The 15,642-nt window shown below is 40.3% G+C and overlaps 1 protein-coding gene across 1 annotated transcript in view; it reads right to left on the bottom strand.

The window, feature by feature from the left end:
* POLA1 (DNA polymerase alpha 1, catalytic subunit) overlaps positions 1-15,642 on the bottom strand; it is a 205,252-nt gene that overhangs the window by 125,659 nt on the left and 63,951 nt on the right. The window contains exons 27-28 of the mRNA XM_059815506.1: positions 2,547-2,579; positions 883-975 (exon numbers count right to left, since the gene is read on the bottom strand). Coding sequence (XP_059671489.1) covers positions 883-975; positions 2,547-2,579 — 126 coding nt within the window. The remainder of the gene's footprint in view (positions 1-882; positions 976-2,546; positions 2,580-15,642) is intronic.

Below are 15,642 nucleotides of genomic sequence, written 5' to 3'. Positions count from 1 at the left end.
CTTGGCTATGACATCAAGATATTATTCCTTTTTCCATGCTCTGAGATGCATCTACTTCTCAAAGTACCAACTTAGCATGAAGGCAGAAGTATTCTAAGAAAAAAAAAACAAAACCAAAAAAGCCCCCCAACCACCCAGAATCACTTTTGCCTTAAAACTACATGACTTTTGTTTAATACTATACTGAAAAAAAAACTTCTATGTTTTCTTTGGGTTTTTAGAGCTTCCATAGCTCTCATTTTCATCACAACGTCTTCCATCTTTCAAAAAACAACTTCTCTTACATCTTTTCTTTAAAATGTTCTAAAACATTTCTCAGTTCTCTTCCACAGTTTCAGAGAGCCACAAAACTTCCACATGGTCAACTGCCAACTGCTAATCAAGTAGATCTCTTCTGTATCTAGTATACCTTGGAAATTAGTATTTGAATTTACCACTGGAAATCTGATGGTACATAGGGTGTAATAAATACTACATAATTAAACAAAACTAAACTAATAGACATCTCATGTCAAAACAAAAATTATTAAAATCCAATTGCAATGTGAACACAATTTTGAACTAATGTAGAGGAATTGTACCTTACGTTTTGGCTTACCAAGTATTCAGATAGTCTCCTGGTAACTTAGGATTGGTAAAAAAGCTCATTAGACAATGAAATGTTTCATTCCATTTAATCACTTTTAAAAATGCACAAAGTACCTACACCTGAAGACAGAGTACTCTGAGCTTTTACTACTCCATAGCTTCCACACATTGTCAAGTTCTTCCTTGCAGCCTATTCTCTGCTTATGCCATGGAGTCCTATCTTAATACCGTCTGATCCAGCCAGTGTTACAACACAGACATGTCGGAGAGCTTTAAAAAGAAAAAAATCCTTACCTTGTTCCCCAGCTTGAAGACCTCATCCAGATTGGTGCTATTAGTATTTATCATAATGGAATCTGTGTCTCCATAAATCACTTCAAGGTTCATCTAAATGAAACAAATTGCTTTGAAAAACAAAACAGAACCACTCCATCTTTTGAAGTCCCACCTCATTTTCAAGATTCAAAATATCATTATCAGTATATTATTCCTTAAATACTAAAAAGCAGAAAAATGTAAAGTAAGTTTTTACTGAGATGGCTGTACATTTCATTAAGCCATATTTGAATTTAAAGAGAATAATGAAACTTAAACCACTGATATGTTTTTAAAAAGTCACTGTTCAGTTGTGTACATAATATAAGTAATTAAAATTTTACTAAATAAATGCTAGAAAAATAAGTCAGTGAACAAGTCTAATCTTCATAAACAGCAGGAACTCTAATCAGAAATAACTTTGGACTGCTAGGACACAAGAAGATCACTTAGCCTAAAAAAAAGACTGCTTGACAAATTCAGACTATTCAGATAAGGCATTTAGCCAACGTGCTTGAAAGATAATACCAGTGAGGTATCCTATCCCATTTGTAGCCATCACAATACTATTGCAAAGAAGTCATTCTAGATGGAAGAAAAAAAAAAAAAGAATACTTAGATACTCTATTTCAAACAAATCTAGTGAAAGTATTGGCTAGTGAATACAGTAACTGAGAATACCACAGTACCATCCAGATTAGGCTGCTGCTCTTACACTTCTTCAGATTATGCATGTGGCTTCATATTTCCACCTACCCATCTTTTTCTTCTGCTGCAATCGAATTACCTGTGTTAGTCCTCCCCTGGGCAGCAAATCTTTCAGGGAACAACACACTCCTTTTGGATAAGGATCTAGCTACTATGACCCACAAGTTTTGTATCCCCAGGTTGAACTACTGAACAACTACACCTGGAGATGAACACAAACACTTGATTCCTTCTCTCTGACTGACACTCTGCCCTTCATATCATCTCTCATTCTGATCCTTTTAACAATTCAAATGCCCTACTTGGAAAAGACTGTGTTCAAACATCAGCTAGACCGCCATAATATTCTGGGATAATGGAGCAAATTCCAGACAAATTGAGGCACATAAAGCCTGAGGTGCATATGAAAGGCATAGCAAGGAAAAAGGTGAAAAGGAAAATTGTCAACACCAGTAAATGTCACCAAAAAAAATGGGCAGATGCGTCCAATTACATAATTTTAACTTGAAAAAATGAAAACCTGGTATCTTCAGTGGTGGAAAAATCAATGTACCTATTAAAACTGCAGCATGGCTATGTCCATGTTAAATTCCACATAGTCAAAAAACCACCTTGTGACAGAGTTTAAAGGATGCCAAAAAATAAACTGTAATAAAATGCTAGAACACATGGTGTAACAGGTCTGTGAGTAAACTCTAATTAGCACTGTTGCTAATTTGCTTGAAACAGTCACACATAGGCTTCAAGCAGGGGCCAGATCATATCTGTGGCAGGAAAAGAAAAAAGCTATAATCCATTAGGAAGCATTACATTTCTAAACCAGGCATCCTAAGAAGTGATTTCAAGTCTGTTTGGGTTACAGTTCTCCTAGAATAAAAAAATTTCACCAGGTGTGCTCTTTAAGGGTTGTTGTTTAATGCAATGCTCAGCATTACCTTTTGCACCATCTCCTTGGTATGCATCAAAATCTGAAATAAAAAAATAATCAAAGATTAATGTATGATATAATTACAAGCTAACACATGCAAACATATCTATTAGGTTGCTAACTCTCACCTTTCAAAACAAAGCAAACCACCTCTCTCCTGGCAACACACAGCCACCTCAATACTCCTATTACATGAGTAAATTCTCATCTGACCTTGTATTAATGCTATTATTAACTCCCCTAAAACAAGATTAAAACAAATCTCAAAATTGCATGTGTACACACACATTCTACCTTAGGAAAAAAAGAACATTGACTCAAATGCTTACATAAAACCTAATCAGGAAGTGCCAGAATTAAGCCCCTCTCAGTAATTTAGGTCCGTCGTCTCCTTCATATCCGTCATCTTACCTCTTGATGTTGAGTTTTTTTCCCAAAAACATTCGGTCTTATTCAGTACAGCCTAGATGGTGCTCAGTTAACAAGAACTTAGTCAAAAGTTTGATTACCTTTGTAATGATCTCAAAATGGGTCATCAAAAACCAAACTACTTAGGGAAACCTGACCTGGGACAAGGAGCTGGGACAGAGGTAGGATACAGATGTTGAATCAATGGGCAACTCCGTGTGTAACCAGTTTTGTTCCTCAGCCAAGAGTGCATCCCAAGTTCCCTGAATACTCTGAATAGCAATTCTCTGAACCTTAGAAATAGCTATAGAGACCTCTGAATAGGCTACTGCTTCCATCTCTAATACTGGCCAGCATAGTGGAGAGGGGTGGAAGAGCCACAGATAGAGCTCTAGTGCAGAAAAGAAAGTAAAACTAGCTTGATGAACAAAATGTGTAGCTGCTGTAGTAGGAAGGGCTTGGTGAAGTTTGCACAGCTGCATGAGAACTAACATCTGGTCCGTTCCTTCAGTCACCTGGCCATGTTTCCACTGTATTCCCCATTTCCTTTCTTGTCAGCATCCTGGTGCTCCAGCACACAGCTCCAGATTCCACCTGGTTAGTCCCAGTTCCCTGGTTTCAGTCCTTCCCATCCCCACTCAGCATAAACCTCAGTTCTTTGTCAGCTAGTCCTGCTACTTGCATATATTTATACTTTTAATTTTCTTTGAGAGGATTACTTTGAACCACTTGTTACAGCAATGATAGATCTATTAGGCAATAGCAACGATAGTCTATTAGGTGAACCCAAACAATTTGATACTCTAGCTTTAAAGATAGTCAGGCAACACACTATTTTAAGAGTTTATATTAAATATAGTAACCTAGTCTAAGTTTTATTATTTTTCATACATTAAATTGCAACACTCCTTGGCCATATTTGCCAACAAAGGCAGAATTATGACTTGTAGTCAAGAAGTCTGTGACAGGGAGCTGAGCAGTAGAAATTAGCAGGGATGAGGAAAGGAGAACCACCAACAGGGAAGAGCTGGCCATGCTCAATAGGAATATGACCATCTTCAGGGAAATCTCATGACTTTCATAAGGCCAAGGAGCCTAAAATGAATCCAAGAGTCTTGACTATTGCGATATTGACTATTGCTAAAGCAGCAAGCAATTCTGAAACAAAGGTGAAATGTCCACCTCCATATAACAGTACACGAACAGGATGACAATGCTGTCATTCCTTCAACATTAACGGCAAGTTTCTTTAATATTTCTGAACCTTTAAACAACCACAGTGATGAATACTAAAGTAAGATGCTCCACTGTGCTTTTTCAGTTTGTTTTAAATCACACACCACAGAATTACGCACCAAAAGCTGTATTTCCCCAGCATCCTTAGTTTTGCAATGCTTGACTTTGCAAACCTAATATTCTGTTTCAACATAGTTTTGTTCAGACACGTTTTCTAGACACTTTCATCTTCGAAGAGAAATCACTGCACCTACGGATGGACTCAGTCTCCCAGAGTACAAAGACATGAACTAAGCAAACATAATATACCATTCCCTTCAAGGCACTTAAGGAAAGGTTACGTTCCACATCACGAAGTAACTCTGACACATTTGACTCGCAATGAAAGTCCTTATCAGGGTTATTCCCCAAGCACATACGAATTATCTATGGATTTATACTCTCTGGGTCAAGTTCAAAACATCTAGTTGGTTAAAAGACCATCCACTGATGCTGCAAACTAGGTACTCAGACAGTGTGATGCCTGAACTCTGCTGAAGTCCCAGACTGCAAAAACCTCAGCTAGCCTCAATCCACATAGAAATGCGGACAAAGAAGAACACAAAAATGGTGAGTCTTAACTGCAGATTCACTCTAGGTTGCATGTGCTCAGATGCACCCGATTCCATTTTAATCAGAAGCTTAAAAAAAGATATTCCACTCCTATTCATCTCCCAGTGAGTCAGACGGCACCGCCCCACCACTTTTCCATGGAGTTTTGAAATTCTTCTGAAGACACATATCATTGGTACATGACATCAAGTTTCATATACAGTAATCAGAATTCCAGCTTATTCACCACCCCCCCTTCTCTCACTTATTAGCTAACTCCTACAGAGAAAGGTTATACCTTTCCCTTAGTACTCCAAAAACAAACACGAGTCCCTGAAACAAAAATTGGACAGAGAAATGAAGAGTTTACATGTAAAAGAAAAGAGGGCCTACCATGTTTTCCCTTGATAATGTCTGTAATTTTCTACTTAATTCTCTGAAACGCTATCTATTAATAGTTAAAAAGGTAACTTTTTTTTAAAAAATAGGATTACTCCCTAGGAAACAAGTTGTTTGGCTGTGGAAAGACCATTTCTCAACTGTCTCCGAGGACAGCAGTGGATGCAGGTAGTAAACAAGAGGGTCACAGACAAGTTAGCTTCATCAAGTGACTGGCATATGCTAGTGCTACCCATTCTGACAGGAGATCGCTTGTAAGTGCCAACATCTACAAAACAGAAGGTTATAAAGGCGTGCTAAATTCATTAATAAGGCAGTCGATAGTTATCTGATTTCACAGCAACACCTGCATATTTATCTTCTCATTACCAATTGGATGATAGAATTTTTTTTGAGCACATTTCAAAAATCTGCCAACTTCAAGTGTAGAAAAAAAATAAACTTTGTAGCTAATTTTTCCCTTAACAAAGTACAGCTGTTGAGAATAATTGTTCAAGATCTTACCCTGTAATGTCAACTGCAGCAGAACAAAGAGTATTTAATTAGCAAATCTATCCAGTAATTCAACACCTATTATATAAAATGCCTTCGTGATTTTATTCAGGATAATTTGCTAAGAGGGTTATTACTGACATTCAGATGAAATTTAAAATTCCTACGCAAGTCGAGTCATAATAGCAGTAATGATCCCCCCAATCAGGAGATACTGTGTCACACAAGGTTCTTTTGCAATGCAGCAGCCGATTTCCTGACTTCTTAATTCCTGGGCTCAGCTCAGTGAGAGCCCTTCATGCCAATATTTCAGTCAGCAATACATCTTTAATGGGACTCTATTAAAATACCTAGAATAAAAATGACTTTTTTTTTTGGTTAAAAAGAATGACAGCACTGCTATCATATCAATCATTAGCAGTTTCTCAGAAATGTACAGCAAAGGAAGGGAGGTTTGTAGTGAGGCCGGGAAGACAGAACAAAGAAGGAAGAGAATAGGAAAATTGTTACTCGGTAGTTTCCTTTTGCAAATAATATTGCACTGCTCATGAGAGCTGGATTGTCTCCTATTGCAGGCAATCCAAGTAGGAAGAATTAATTGCCTGGCAACCCATCTGTACAGCCATGCCCCCTCCCCCACAGCAAACATATACTTCTAAAAACCTGTGAACTTCTCAGCACAGCAAACATCTGTGAAATTCTATTTTAACGTTTTTCTTGTAAAAGCAAGACTAGCAATACACATTCTCTCGCCCATGAACTGCGAGTCAATATAAACTGAAAGACTGTAATTGCAGACAAGCAATCAAACTGCGAAATTCCCTGTCCTAATTCTACTCCAACTCACTAATTACTTAATTAAATGAGGACGTGATTTAAGAAAGGGAATGATTAAAAATACATAAATATACAAAGAACAGCTTTACTATTATCCATTACATCAAGTATTTTTAAAGATTCCTTATTTAAAAACCACTAAAGAGTACTTTCTGATGAGTGATTGCTTATGTGAAAACAAGCTAAGATACCCGAGTTAAAAAACAATGGGATAGGGCACAAAACTAACATGCTGATGCAAAGATTTCTCCTGAAGACACAGAAATTTTCTGTAGATTCCTGGGTACGTAGACGTGAAGGAACAGAAAGGGAGATTTAAGACCAGACTGAAAAGACTGACCAGAATGATTAAAAAAATATTACACCAAAGATGCATTAAAAAAAAAAAAAATCACTTATGCATTCACTTTGCACAAGGAGAAAAACTAACATTTTTAGGGCCTTGGCAAAAACTGTGTTTTTGAAGACTACCTGTAGTTATCTAGTGCAGACCTGATTTTTTTTCCACCTCAGCTGTTTACTTGTGCAATTATATAGTAAGAAAATAATTCTGTCATTCACTTTAGTAATTCATATTAGCCAGTCCTTCCCATGACACAGAACAACAAATGGGCAGGAAGAACTGTGTTCCAGTATGTGACACCACTCACTAATGTACATAACAAGTATTTCTGAACTTCTGTATTTTTGCCATCTATTCATTAACTTTGCTAGTATTTTGTGATATGTAGCCTCTAGCACTAATAAACCACAGCCACAGGATGTTGCAAAAAGCTTTTATTAGGGAGGGTTTTCAAAAAAGGTTTCTATCGCTGGACAAAAAGGCACATATGCTATAAGCAAAAGTGAAAGAACGATGGAAGCCTTATTTGCAACACGGAATGAAGTATCACAATATAGCCTTTTCATTAGAAAATACACTCGATTCAGAAAAGTTTGAGTGACCAGATTCGAGTAGTTAATAATAAGTTTGTTTCAAAGAGCTTTTTTTACACAGTATTTGCTGTACTTAGATAATGCATTCAAAGTTGCATTTCCCAAAAATGTACACTCTTAGGAAATGTTAACAGCATCAGAAATACACCACACACTGCCAAAATTTTCCCTTCTAGGTTTTTTTTCCCAGAAAAACTGAAATTAACTGTCCATACTCCACACAAAGTTGACATTAACACAACTTTGATAGATGCTGTGTATAAAACCAATATTGGATGGTGCACCAAAACCAACGGGAGAATGGTTCCAAGGGCTGAAGCAGTGTATACAAAGATCCAGTGATACATGTTTACATGCCAACAAAAGGTAGGCTCTTCTGCCTCACAAACAACAGAAAACGCACAAAAAGGCAGCAATAGAAACATGCTGAACACAACAAAAATCATGTGTACCTTTGTCACATTTTGACAAGGAATGCAAAGATGACACTAAAACACTGAAGATGATGATGTGAATCAAATTACAACTTGAAGACAATGTTCCCCTGGTGCCAGAAACGATTCTATCTTTAAAATTCTACAGTACCTCTATTTAAAGTATTTGTAGTGAGTTTTACTGAAAAGAACAGGGAAACCAGAATTAATTCCTTACTAAGTTGTACAATTATTGGTTATTCTGCGCAATATATTACGAACCATGCTATACTAAAGAAAATTTTGCATATTTTGGAAAGGATTATTTTGGTATTAGGATGAAAGAAAAAACAATGAAACATACTCCTACAGCTTTGGACAAAAGTTAAAAAACACAACAAAACACCCAAAACCTTCTGTGTTGGAGATTAATTTAAAATCTCAGAAATGGAGAAACTGAGTGCTCAACAACAAAGTCGAACACTTGAGTGCATAGAAGGTAACTGACCCATTTCTGATCCCACTTCATGGGGATTAGAAGCAGTAAGAATACAATGTCTGGGTAGATAACTAGCTGTGAAAGACAGCCATACAGCATGGGCATAGAATCATAGCATGGTTTGAGTTGGAAGGGACCTTAAAAATCATCTAGTTCCAACCTCTCTGCCATGGGCAGGGACACCTTCCACTAGAACAGGTTGCTCCCCATCCAACCTGGCTTTGAACACTTCCAGGGTTGGGGTATCCACAACTTCTCTGGGAAACCTGCTCCTGTGCCTCACCACCCTCACAGTGAAGAATTTCTTCCTAATATCTAATCTCAATCAACCCTGTTTCAGCTTAAAGCCATCACCCCTTCTCCTATCACTACATGTCATTACAAAAAGTCCCTCTCCAGCTTTCTTGTAGGCCTCCCCCTTCAGGTACTGGAAGGCTGCTATGGAGCGTCCTCTTCTCCAGGCTGAACAGCCCCAACTCTCTCAGCCTGTCCTCATAGGAGAGGTGCTCCAGCCCTCTGATCATCTTCGTGGCCCTCCTCTGGACTTGCTCCAACAGGTCCATGTCCTTGTTATGTTGGGGACCCCAGAACTGGATGCTGTACTCCAAGTGGGGTCTCACAAGAGCGGAGTAGAGGGGGAGAATCACCTCCCTCGATCTGCTGGCCACACTTCTTTTGATGCAGCCCAGGATACGGTTGGCTTTCTGGGCTGCAAGCATGCACTGCCAGCTCATGTTGAGCCAACATCATCAACTGACACCCCCAAGTCCTTCTCCTCAGGGCTGCTCTCAATCCATTCTCCGCCCAGCCTGTATTTGTGCTTGGGATTGCCCCAACCCACATGCAGGACCTTGCACTTGGCCTTGTTGAACTTCCTGAGGTTCACACAGGCCCACCTCTCAAGCCTGTCAAGGTCCCTCTGGATGGCATCCCTTCCCTCCAGCATGTCGACCACACCACACAGCTTGGTGTTGTCAGCAAACTTGCTGAGGGTGCACTCAATCCCACCGTCCATGTCGCCGACAAAGATGTTAAACAGCGCCAGTCCCAATACCGATCCCTGAGGAACGCCACTCATCAGTGGTCACCACTTGGACATCGAACTGTTGACTGCGACTCTGAGTCACAGAATCATAGAATCGTTTAGGTTGGAAAAGGCCTTTAAGATGATCAAGTCCAACCATTAACCTAACCCTACTAAGTCCACCACTAAACCATGTCCTTAAGTGCCTCATTCACACATCTTTTAAAACCTCCAGGGATGGTGACTCAACCACGTCCCTGGGCAGCCTGTTCCAATGTCTGACAACCCTTCCAGTGAAGACATTTTTCCTAATACCCAGTCTAAACCTCCCCTGGTGTAACTTGCAGCCATTTCCTCTTGTCCTATCAAGAGAATGACCATCCAGCCAATTCTTTATCCACCATGTGGTCCAGCCATCAAATCCATGTCTCTCCAATTTAGAGACAAGGATGTCGTGCAGGACAGTGTCAAATGCTTTGCACAAGTCCAGGTAGATAATGTCAGTTGCCCTTCCCATATCCACCAATGCTGTAAGTCCATCGTAGAAGGCCACCGAATTTGTCAGGCACTATTTGGCCTTAGTGAAGCCATGTTGGCTATCACCAATCACCTCCTTGTTTTCCATTTGCCTTAGCATAGCTTCCAGGAGGATCTGCTCCATGACCTTGCCAGACACAGAGGAGAAATTAACTGGCCTGTAGTTACCTGGGTCTTCCTTTTTTCCCGTTTTAAAAATGGGGGTTATGTTTCCCCTTTTCCAGTCAGTGGGAACCAGACTGCCACAACTCCTCCAATATGATGGAGAGTGGCTTAGCAACTTCATCCGCCAGTTTCCTCAGGACCTGCGGATGCATCTCATCAGGTCCCGTGGACTTGTGCACCTTCAGGTTCCTTAGAACCTGAACCCAATATTCTCTTACAGTGGGCAGTTCTTCATTCTCCCAGTCCCTGCCTTCTGTGACTTGGGCGATGTGGCTTGAGCACTTGCCAGTAAAGACTGAGGCAAAAAAAGCTGTTGCGTATCTCAGCCTTCTCCGTATCCCAGGTAACCAGATCTCCCATTTCCTTCCAGAAAGGACCCACGTTTTCCTTTGTTTTCCTTTTATCACTGACGTACCTATAGAATCTTGTCTTGTTGCCCTTGACATCCTGGCCAGATTTAATTCTATGAGGACTTCAGCTTTTCTAACCTGATCCCTGGCTGCTCGAAAAATACCTCTGTCTTCCTCCCAGGCTACCCATCCTTGCTTCTCCTAACCCTCCAGAGTCAGTAATGCTCCTTCCAGAGAAACCAAACACCAGAACCCGCGGCAGTTGCTAGAGAAGCACCAGGGCTCACAGCCCACCCACAGAATTATTTTCTTTCTGATCAACTCATTGAAAACTGAAAACCTGAAATGAATGAAGGAGCAGGGAAATTTTTCCCTGTTTTACTCCATGAAAAACCAAGATCCTCAACACCTAAAACCCCTTGAAGAACATGGTATTCAAACCAATTTCAACTCATTAACTCTTATGATTTTTTTTTATTTAAATCCATTAAATAAATCTATGCTTGATGAACATTTTGTATTTAACTATAAGACGCAAAGGTAGCTTTGCTTAATAAGAAAACCTTTTGTGCATTTCAAGTACACTGCAACTACATCAAAAGCTAACTGTACCACAAACCACAAGTAAAAACACTTCTAATAAGGAAGAATATAACACGCATAATTTACTATTTCTTAATAAAACCAAAACATGTGTTAAGTTATTAAATATTTAAATGCATACAGACAAGTATATCCTCCTTATAGAAAGCAGCAGCATTTGCTTCAGTGAAATGAACAAACATTTAGACAGGAAAGCTTTATTTTGCTTTGCTTCCCAAATTGAACTGGTTTAACACATTACACAACAGAGAATCAGTCTTTCACTAGAAAAAATAAAATTACAAGAACAGTAAATAATCAAATTAATTACTTATAAACCAGGGTTTCCTGTTTGGTGAGACAAGTTAGAATCCAGTCAAGGTTTAAACCAGAGCACAGAGGTTTTCCTCTGAATAACAGCAAAATCTATTCCCGAGTAGGGAAGAATAACCGTATCATCCTCCACATCAGGTTTAAGTTGAACTATAGTTTTAGAAATTATCTTTCAAATATATAAGTGTGTCTCTCAATCTCGACGTGATAGGAATGTAAGCACTGCCTCATCTCCCAGATAAGTTACTCTCAAAGCCATATAACTAGAAGTCCTAGAGAAATCAGGGAGTAGGTCTCAGAATCAATAGTGAAGACAGTTTTTCAAAAAGATCAAGTATTTCTATAAACCAGAAAAAGAAATAAAGCTAATATTCTAAGGACTGAAATATTTTCTTTAAGCAGAGAATAAACTCAGTGCACTATCCAAGACGATGACACATTCCTTGAGAAGCCAATCTCCACCCCCCCCCCCCTTTTTTCTTTTTGAGTAAAAAGCAGAAAACAGGACTTACAACTCCATAAGGCCCTCCTCCCTTATCTTTCAATGTTAAAGAAAATTTCATTGCAAAAAGAAAGGTGTGCTGTAAGAAAGGCCCTTTAAGGCAACAAGGGAGTATGGAGTTGGCAGGAAGTGAACCTGGATTACCTTTCTAAGGTTCTCCTGGTCAGCATCTTTTAAGTAATAAACACAACTTGTGTGCTTGGAGAAAAGGGAAGGGCTGGGGGAAGACAAGCAAGTGCTAAAGAGAAAAAAAGATGCAGAAAACACTTGCTACCTGATCAGTATTCTTAAAAGAAAAAGGACTTCTATTGAAAAACACAGCCTTTTTCCTGAAGAACCATAGGCATTTTGCAATAGATATACTGAACAGAGCAAGGCAACCTCTGTCTAGATACAGGTATATTCACTGAAAATGATCCTGAAATTTTATAGAAGATGAGAAGACATGCTAGTCTTCGTAATGAATAGATTGTGTGTGAACATTGTGTCCATCAGAAAATCTTTGTAAGTGGTTTGAACTGCTTTAAAACTAAACTGTTCTTTCATCATGACTAAGTGGTTGTCTATCAAAGCAACACCTATTCAAATTCAGAAAAGTATTTTAGCCTCTAATTACCCTCCAAAGAAAGATCTCTTACCTAATTTCTTCAATGTCATACAAGATTTTCATAAAGCATATAATTTTGTTTCATTAAATTAGATATATTTAGACAACATGACAGTTGTTTTTATAAAGTTAAACAATACTCATTCATTCTCCATGGTGTAAGAGGCAGGGTTTTGGTTTTTATGTTCATGTTCCCTTTGAGAACGAAGAATTGCTTGGACAAGGCAGGATCCATCTGACTACACGGGGCAAAATGATCTGTGCCAACAAGCTGCCCAGCCTGGTAAGGAGAGCTTTAAACCAGGACTGATGGGGGCAGGAGTGATGTTCATGAGGAAGTTGCAAACCACTATGGGAAGCAAAGGGTGGGGCATCATGTGAACAGGAAGGACCTTGTAATCAACAACACAGGGCAGAAAGGGACCCTCTTCAAGCATATCCATGTAAATAAGGGAGTGCCTACAGGACAGTGTTAGGGAGAAAACTCTCGCACTTTTTCAGGGCATCAGCAGGACTGGGTGCCTCTCTGAAGGGCCTGTACACTAATGCAGATGGCATGGGGAACAAAGAGAAGGAATTAGAAGGCTGCATGCAGTTACAGGGCTATGACTTCACTGGGATCAGGGAAACATGGTGGAAAACCTGATGATGACAGGAGGTTCCCGAGGACTGGAAGAAAGCAAATGTCACTGCTATCCTCAAGATGGGCAAGAAGGAGAAAATTCCAGGGAACTAGAGGCTGGTCAGCCTCACCTCAAGCCCTGGGAAAAGCTGATGGAGCAACTAATTGTGAAAACAACCGTCTTCCAGACACACAAAGCTCAAGAAGGTGCTTGGGAGTGCTCGACGTAGATTTACAAAGGGGAAATCATGCTTTACCAAGCTGGTAGCTTTCTATGAAGAAATGCCTGGCTTGGTGGACAAGGGGAGAGCAGTGTCTGTTGTTATCTGGACTTTAGTAAGAGTTTCAACACTGTCTCTCGTAACATCCTCAAAGACAAACTGATGAAGTATGGGCTAGGTAAGCGGACAGCGAGGTGGGTCGAAAACCGGCCGCACCGCACCCTTGGCTCCAAGGGTTATGATCAGCAGCACGATGTCCAGCTGGAGGCCAGTCCCCAGGGGTCGATACTGAGTTCAGTCCTGTTTAGTGTCCGTTAATGACCTGGCTAATGGCGCAGAGTGTACCTTCAGCAAGTCTGCAGACGATACAAAACAGGGAGGAGTGGCCGATATACCAGATGGGTGTGCTGCTGTTCAGAGGGTCCTCGACAGGCTGGAGATGTCTCATGACCTACAGGAATCTCATCCCATTCAACAAAGGGAAATAACAAGTCCTGCACCAGGGGAGGAATAACCCCACGGACTCTGGGACTGACCGGCTGGAAAGCAGCTTTGCAGAGAAAGACCCGGTCATCGTAGTAGACACTAAGATGACCATAAGCCAACAATGTACCCTTGCGGCAAAGGCGGCCATGGACACCCTGGGCTGCATGAGGCAGAGCATTGCCAGCAGATCTCAGGGAGGTGGTCCTTTGCCCTTTACGCAGCCCTGGTGAGACGCATGTGGAGTGCTGCGTTCAGCTGAGCTCCCCGGTATGAGAAAGACGTGCACATACTGGAGCAAGTCCAGCACAGGAGCACAAAGACAATTACAGGGCCTGGAGCATCTGTCATGTGAGGAGAGGCTGGGAGACCTGGGACTGCTCAGGCTGGAGAAGAGAAGGCTCGGGGCAGGGTCTTATTACTGTCTATATATATCTGATGGGTGGGAGTAAAGATGATGGTGGCAGACTCTCCTCATCGCTGCCCAGTGAAATGACAAGCAGCAATGGGCTTAAATTGAATAATAAAAAAAAAAAATCCCTTGAAATACAAAGTCTTGCCTTGTTAAAATACAAGCAAAAGCTTCTTTACTGTAAGGATTGCAGGTTGCCCAGAGAGGCTGTGGCATCTCCATGCTCGGAGATACTCAAATCCCAACTGGACATGGTCCTGACCAACCTGCTCTATTTGAGCAGGGAGGGTTGAACTAAACAATCTCAAGAGGTTCCTTCCAAACTTAGGTATTCTATGAGTCTATGACCCTCAAAGATCTATCCTTACATATTTGTTATAGTTAAGAGTAAATAGCTTAGATTTGATTCTTAAAATGGTACCTGTAGAGCACAGTCATGTAAAAACATGCCTACCCCTCAATTAAGGGAATTTGGTACATGCAATTTTGATTCTCACATAGAGCCAAGTCTGACAGAAGACATGATCTCTTAATGGACAGACACCCTGAGTGAGTCAGTGCCCCCTTTAAGTTAGGTCATCTCCCTACTCTGAAGAAAAGGATCATTCTGAAAGCCTCCAAAATAATCTGCTCCAGATCTGATACTTTGTAAGCCTCTCTGATTAAGGGAGAAGTTCCTGTACATTCAGCTTCCTAACTACTGGGATGTTCAGGTTTCCTCCGAGTTACTCAAATGCAAAAGATGAGAGATCAGGTGTATACAAATGCCTAAAGGGTTCACAACTGTACTTAAAAACCAAAGCATGTGGTGAAAGCAAGTCCTTTTAGGATTTCCCAAAGAGGCAAAAAAAAAAAGAGAATCTGCTATAAGATGACTCTTGCTGCATCAAAGAGAAGTAACAGAGTAAGTTTTTCATCATGCAGGAGCATATACACAAAGTGCTGGAAACCAGGAAAACTGTTGCTGCAAGTAGAGAAACCTTCGTCTTTGACATTGTGCCACCTTTCATGGTTACAACAGATAACAAAGAAATTCAACAAAGATTATTCCAAAAAACAATGAAACCTGAATGAAATGAGCATTTGTAATAAATGAGGATTTTTACCAAGGTACCTACACAGGACTAAATAACTACCAGTGCTCAAGTCTCAAACTCACAACCAGATTTGGTACTGATCAAAGTAGTGAAAAAGTAGGAGCAGGGCAGGTACCATCTCCAATATGTCCGAACACCAGCCACTGTACTGACGTGGCTCCTACAGTCTCTTCAGACTTCAACCCTGTGGCAGCTCTTAACTGCCTTCTTAGGTGGTATCGGGGAAAGAAAACAGTTGCAACTCTACATGGGACACTTGAACCTTTCCTGCTTCAGACAGGACCTAGTGATTGCTCCAAGGATGTGAAAAGACAATGAAGAACATGCATGGTTAATAGCATGAAGTCTCAGTCAGAT

Source organism: Gavia stellata, chromosome 1, assembly GCF_030936135.1.
Source record: "Gavia stellata isolate bGavSte3 chromosome 1, bGavSte3.hap2, whole genome shotgun sequence".
NCBI classification, from domain to species: Eukaryota; Metazoa; Chordata; class Aves; order Gaviiformes; family Gaviidae; genus Gavia; species Gavia stellata.
This window is presented reverse-complemented; position numbering and strand designations above follow the sequence as displayed.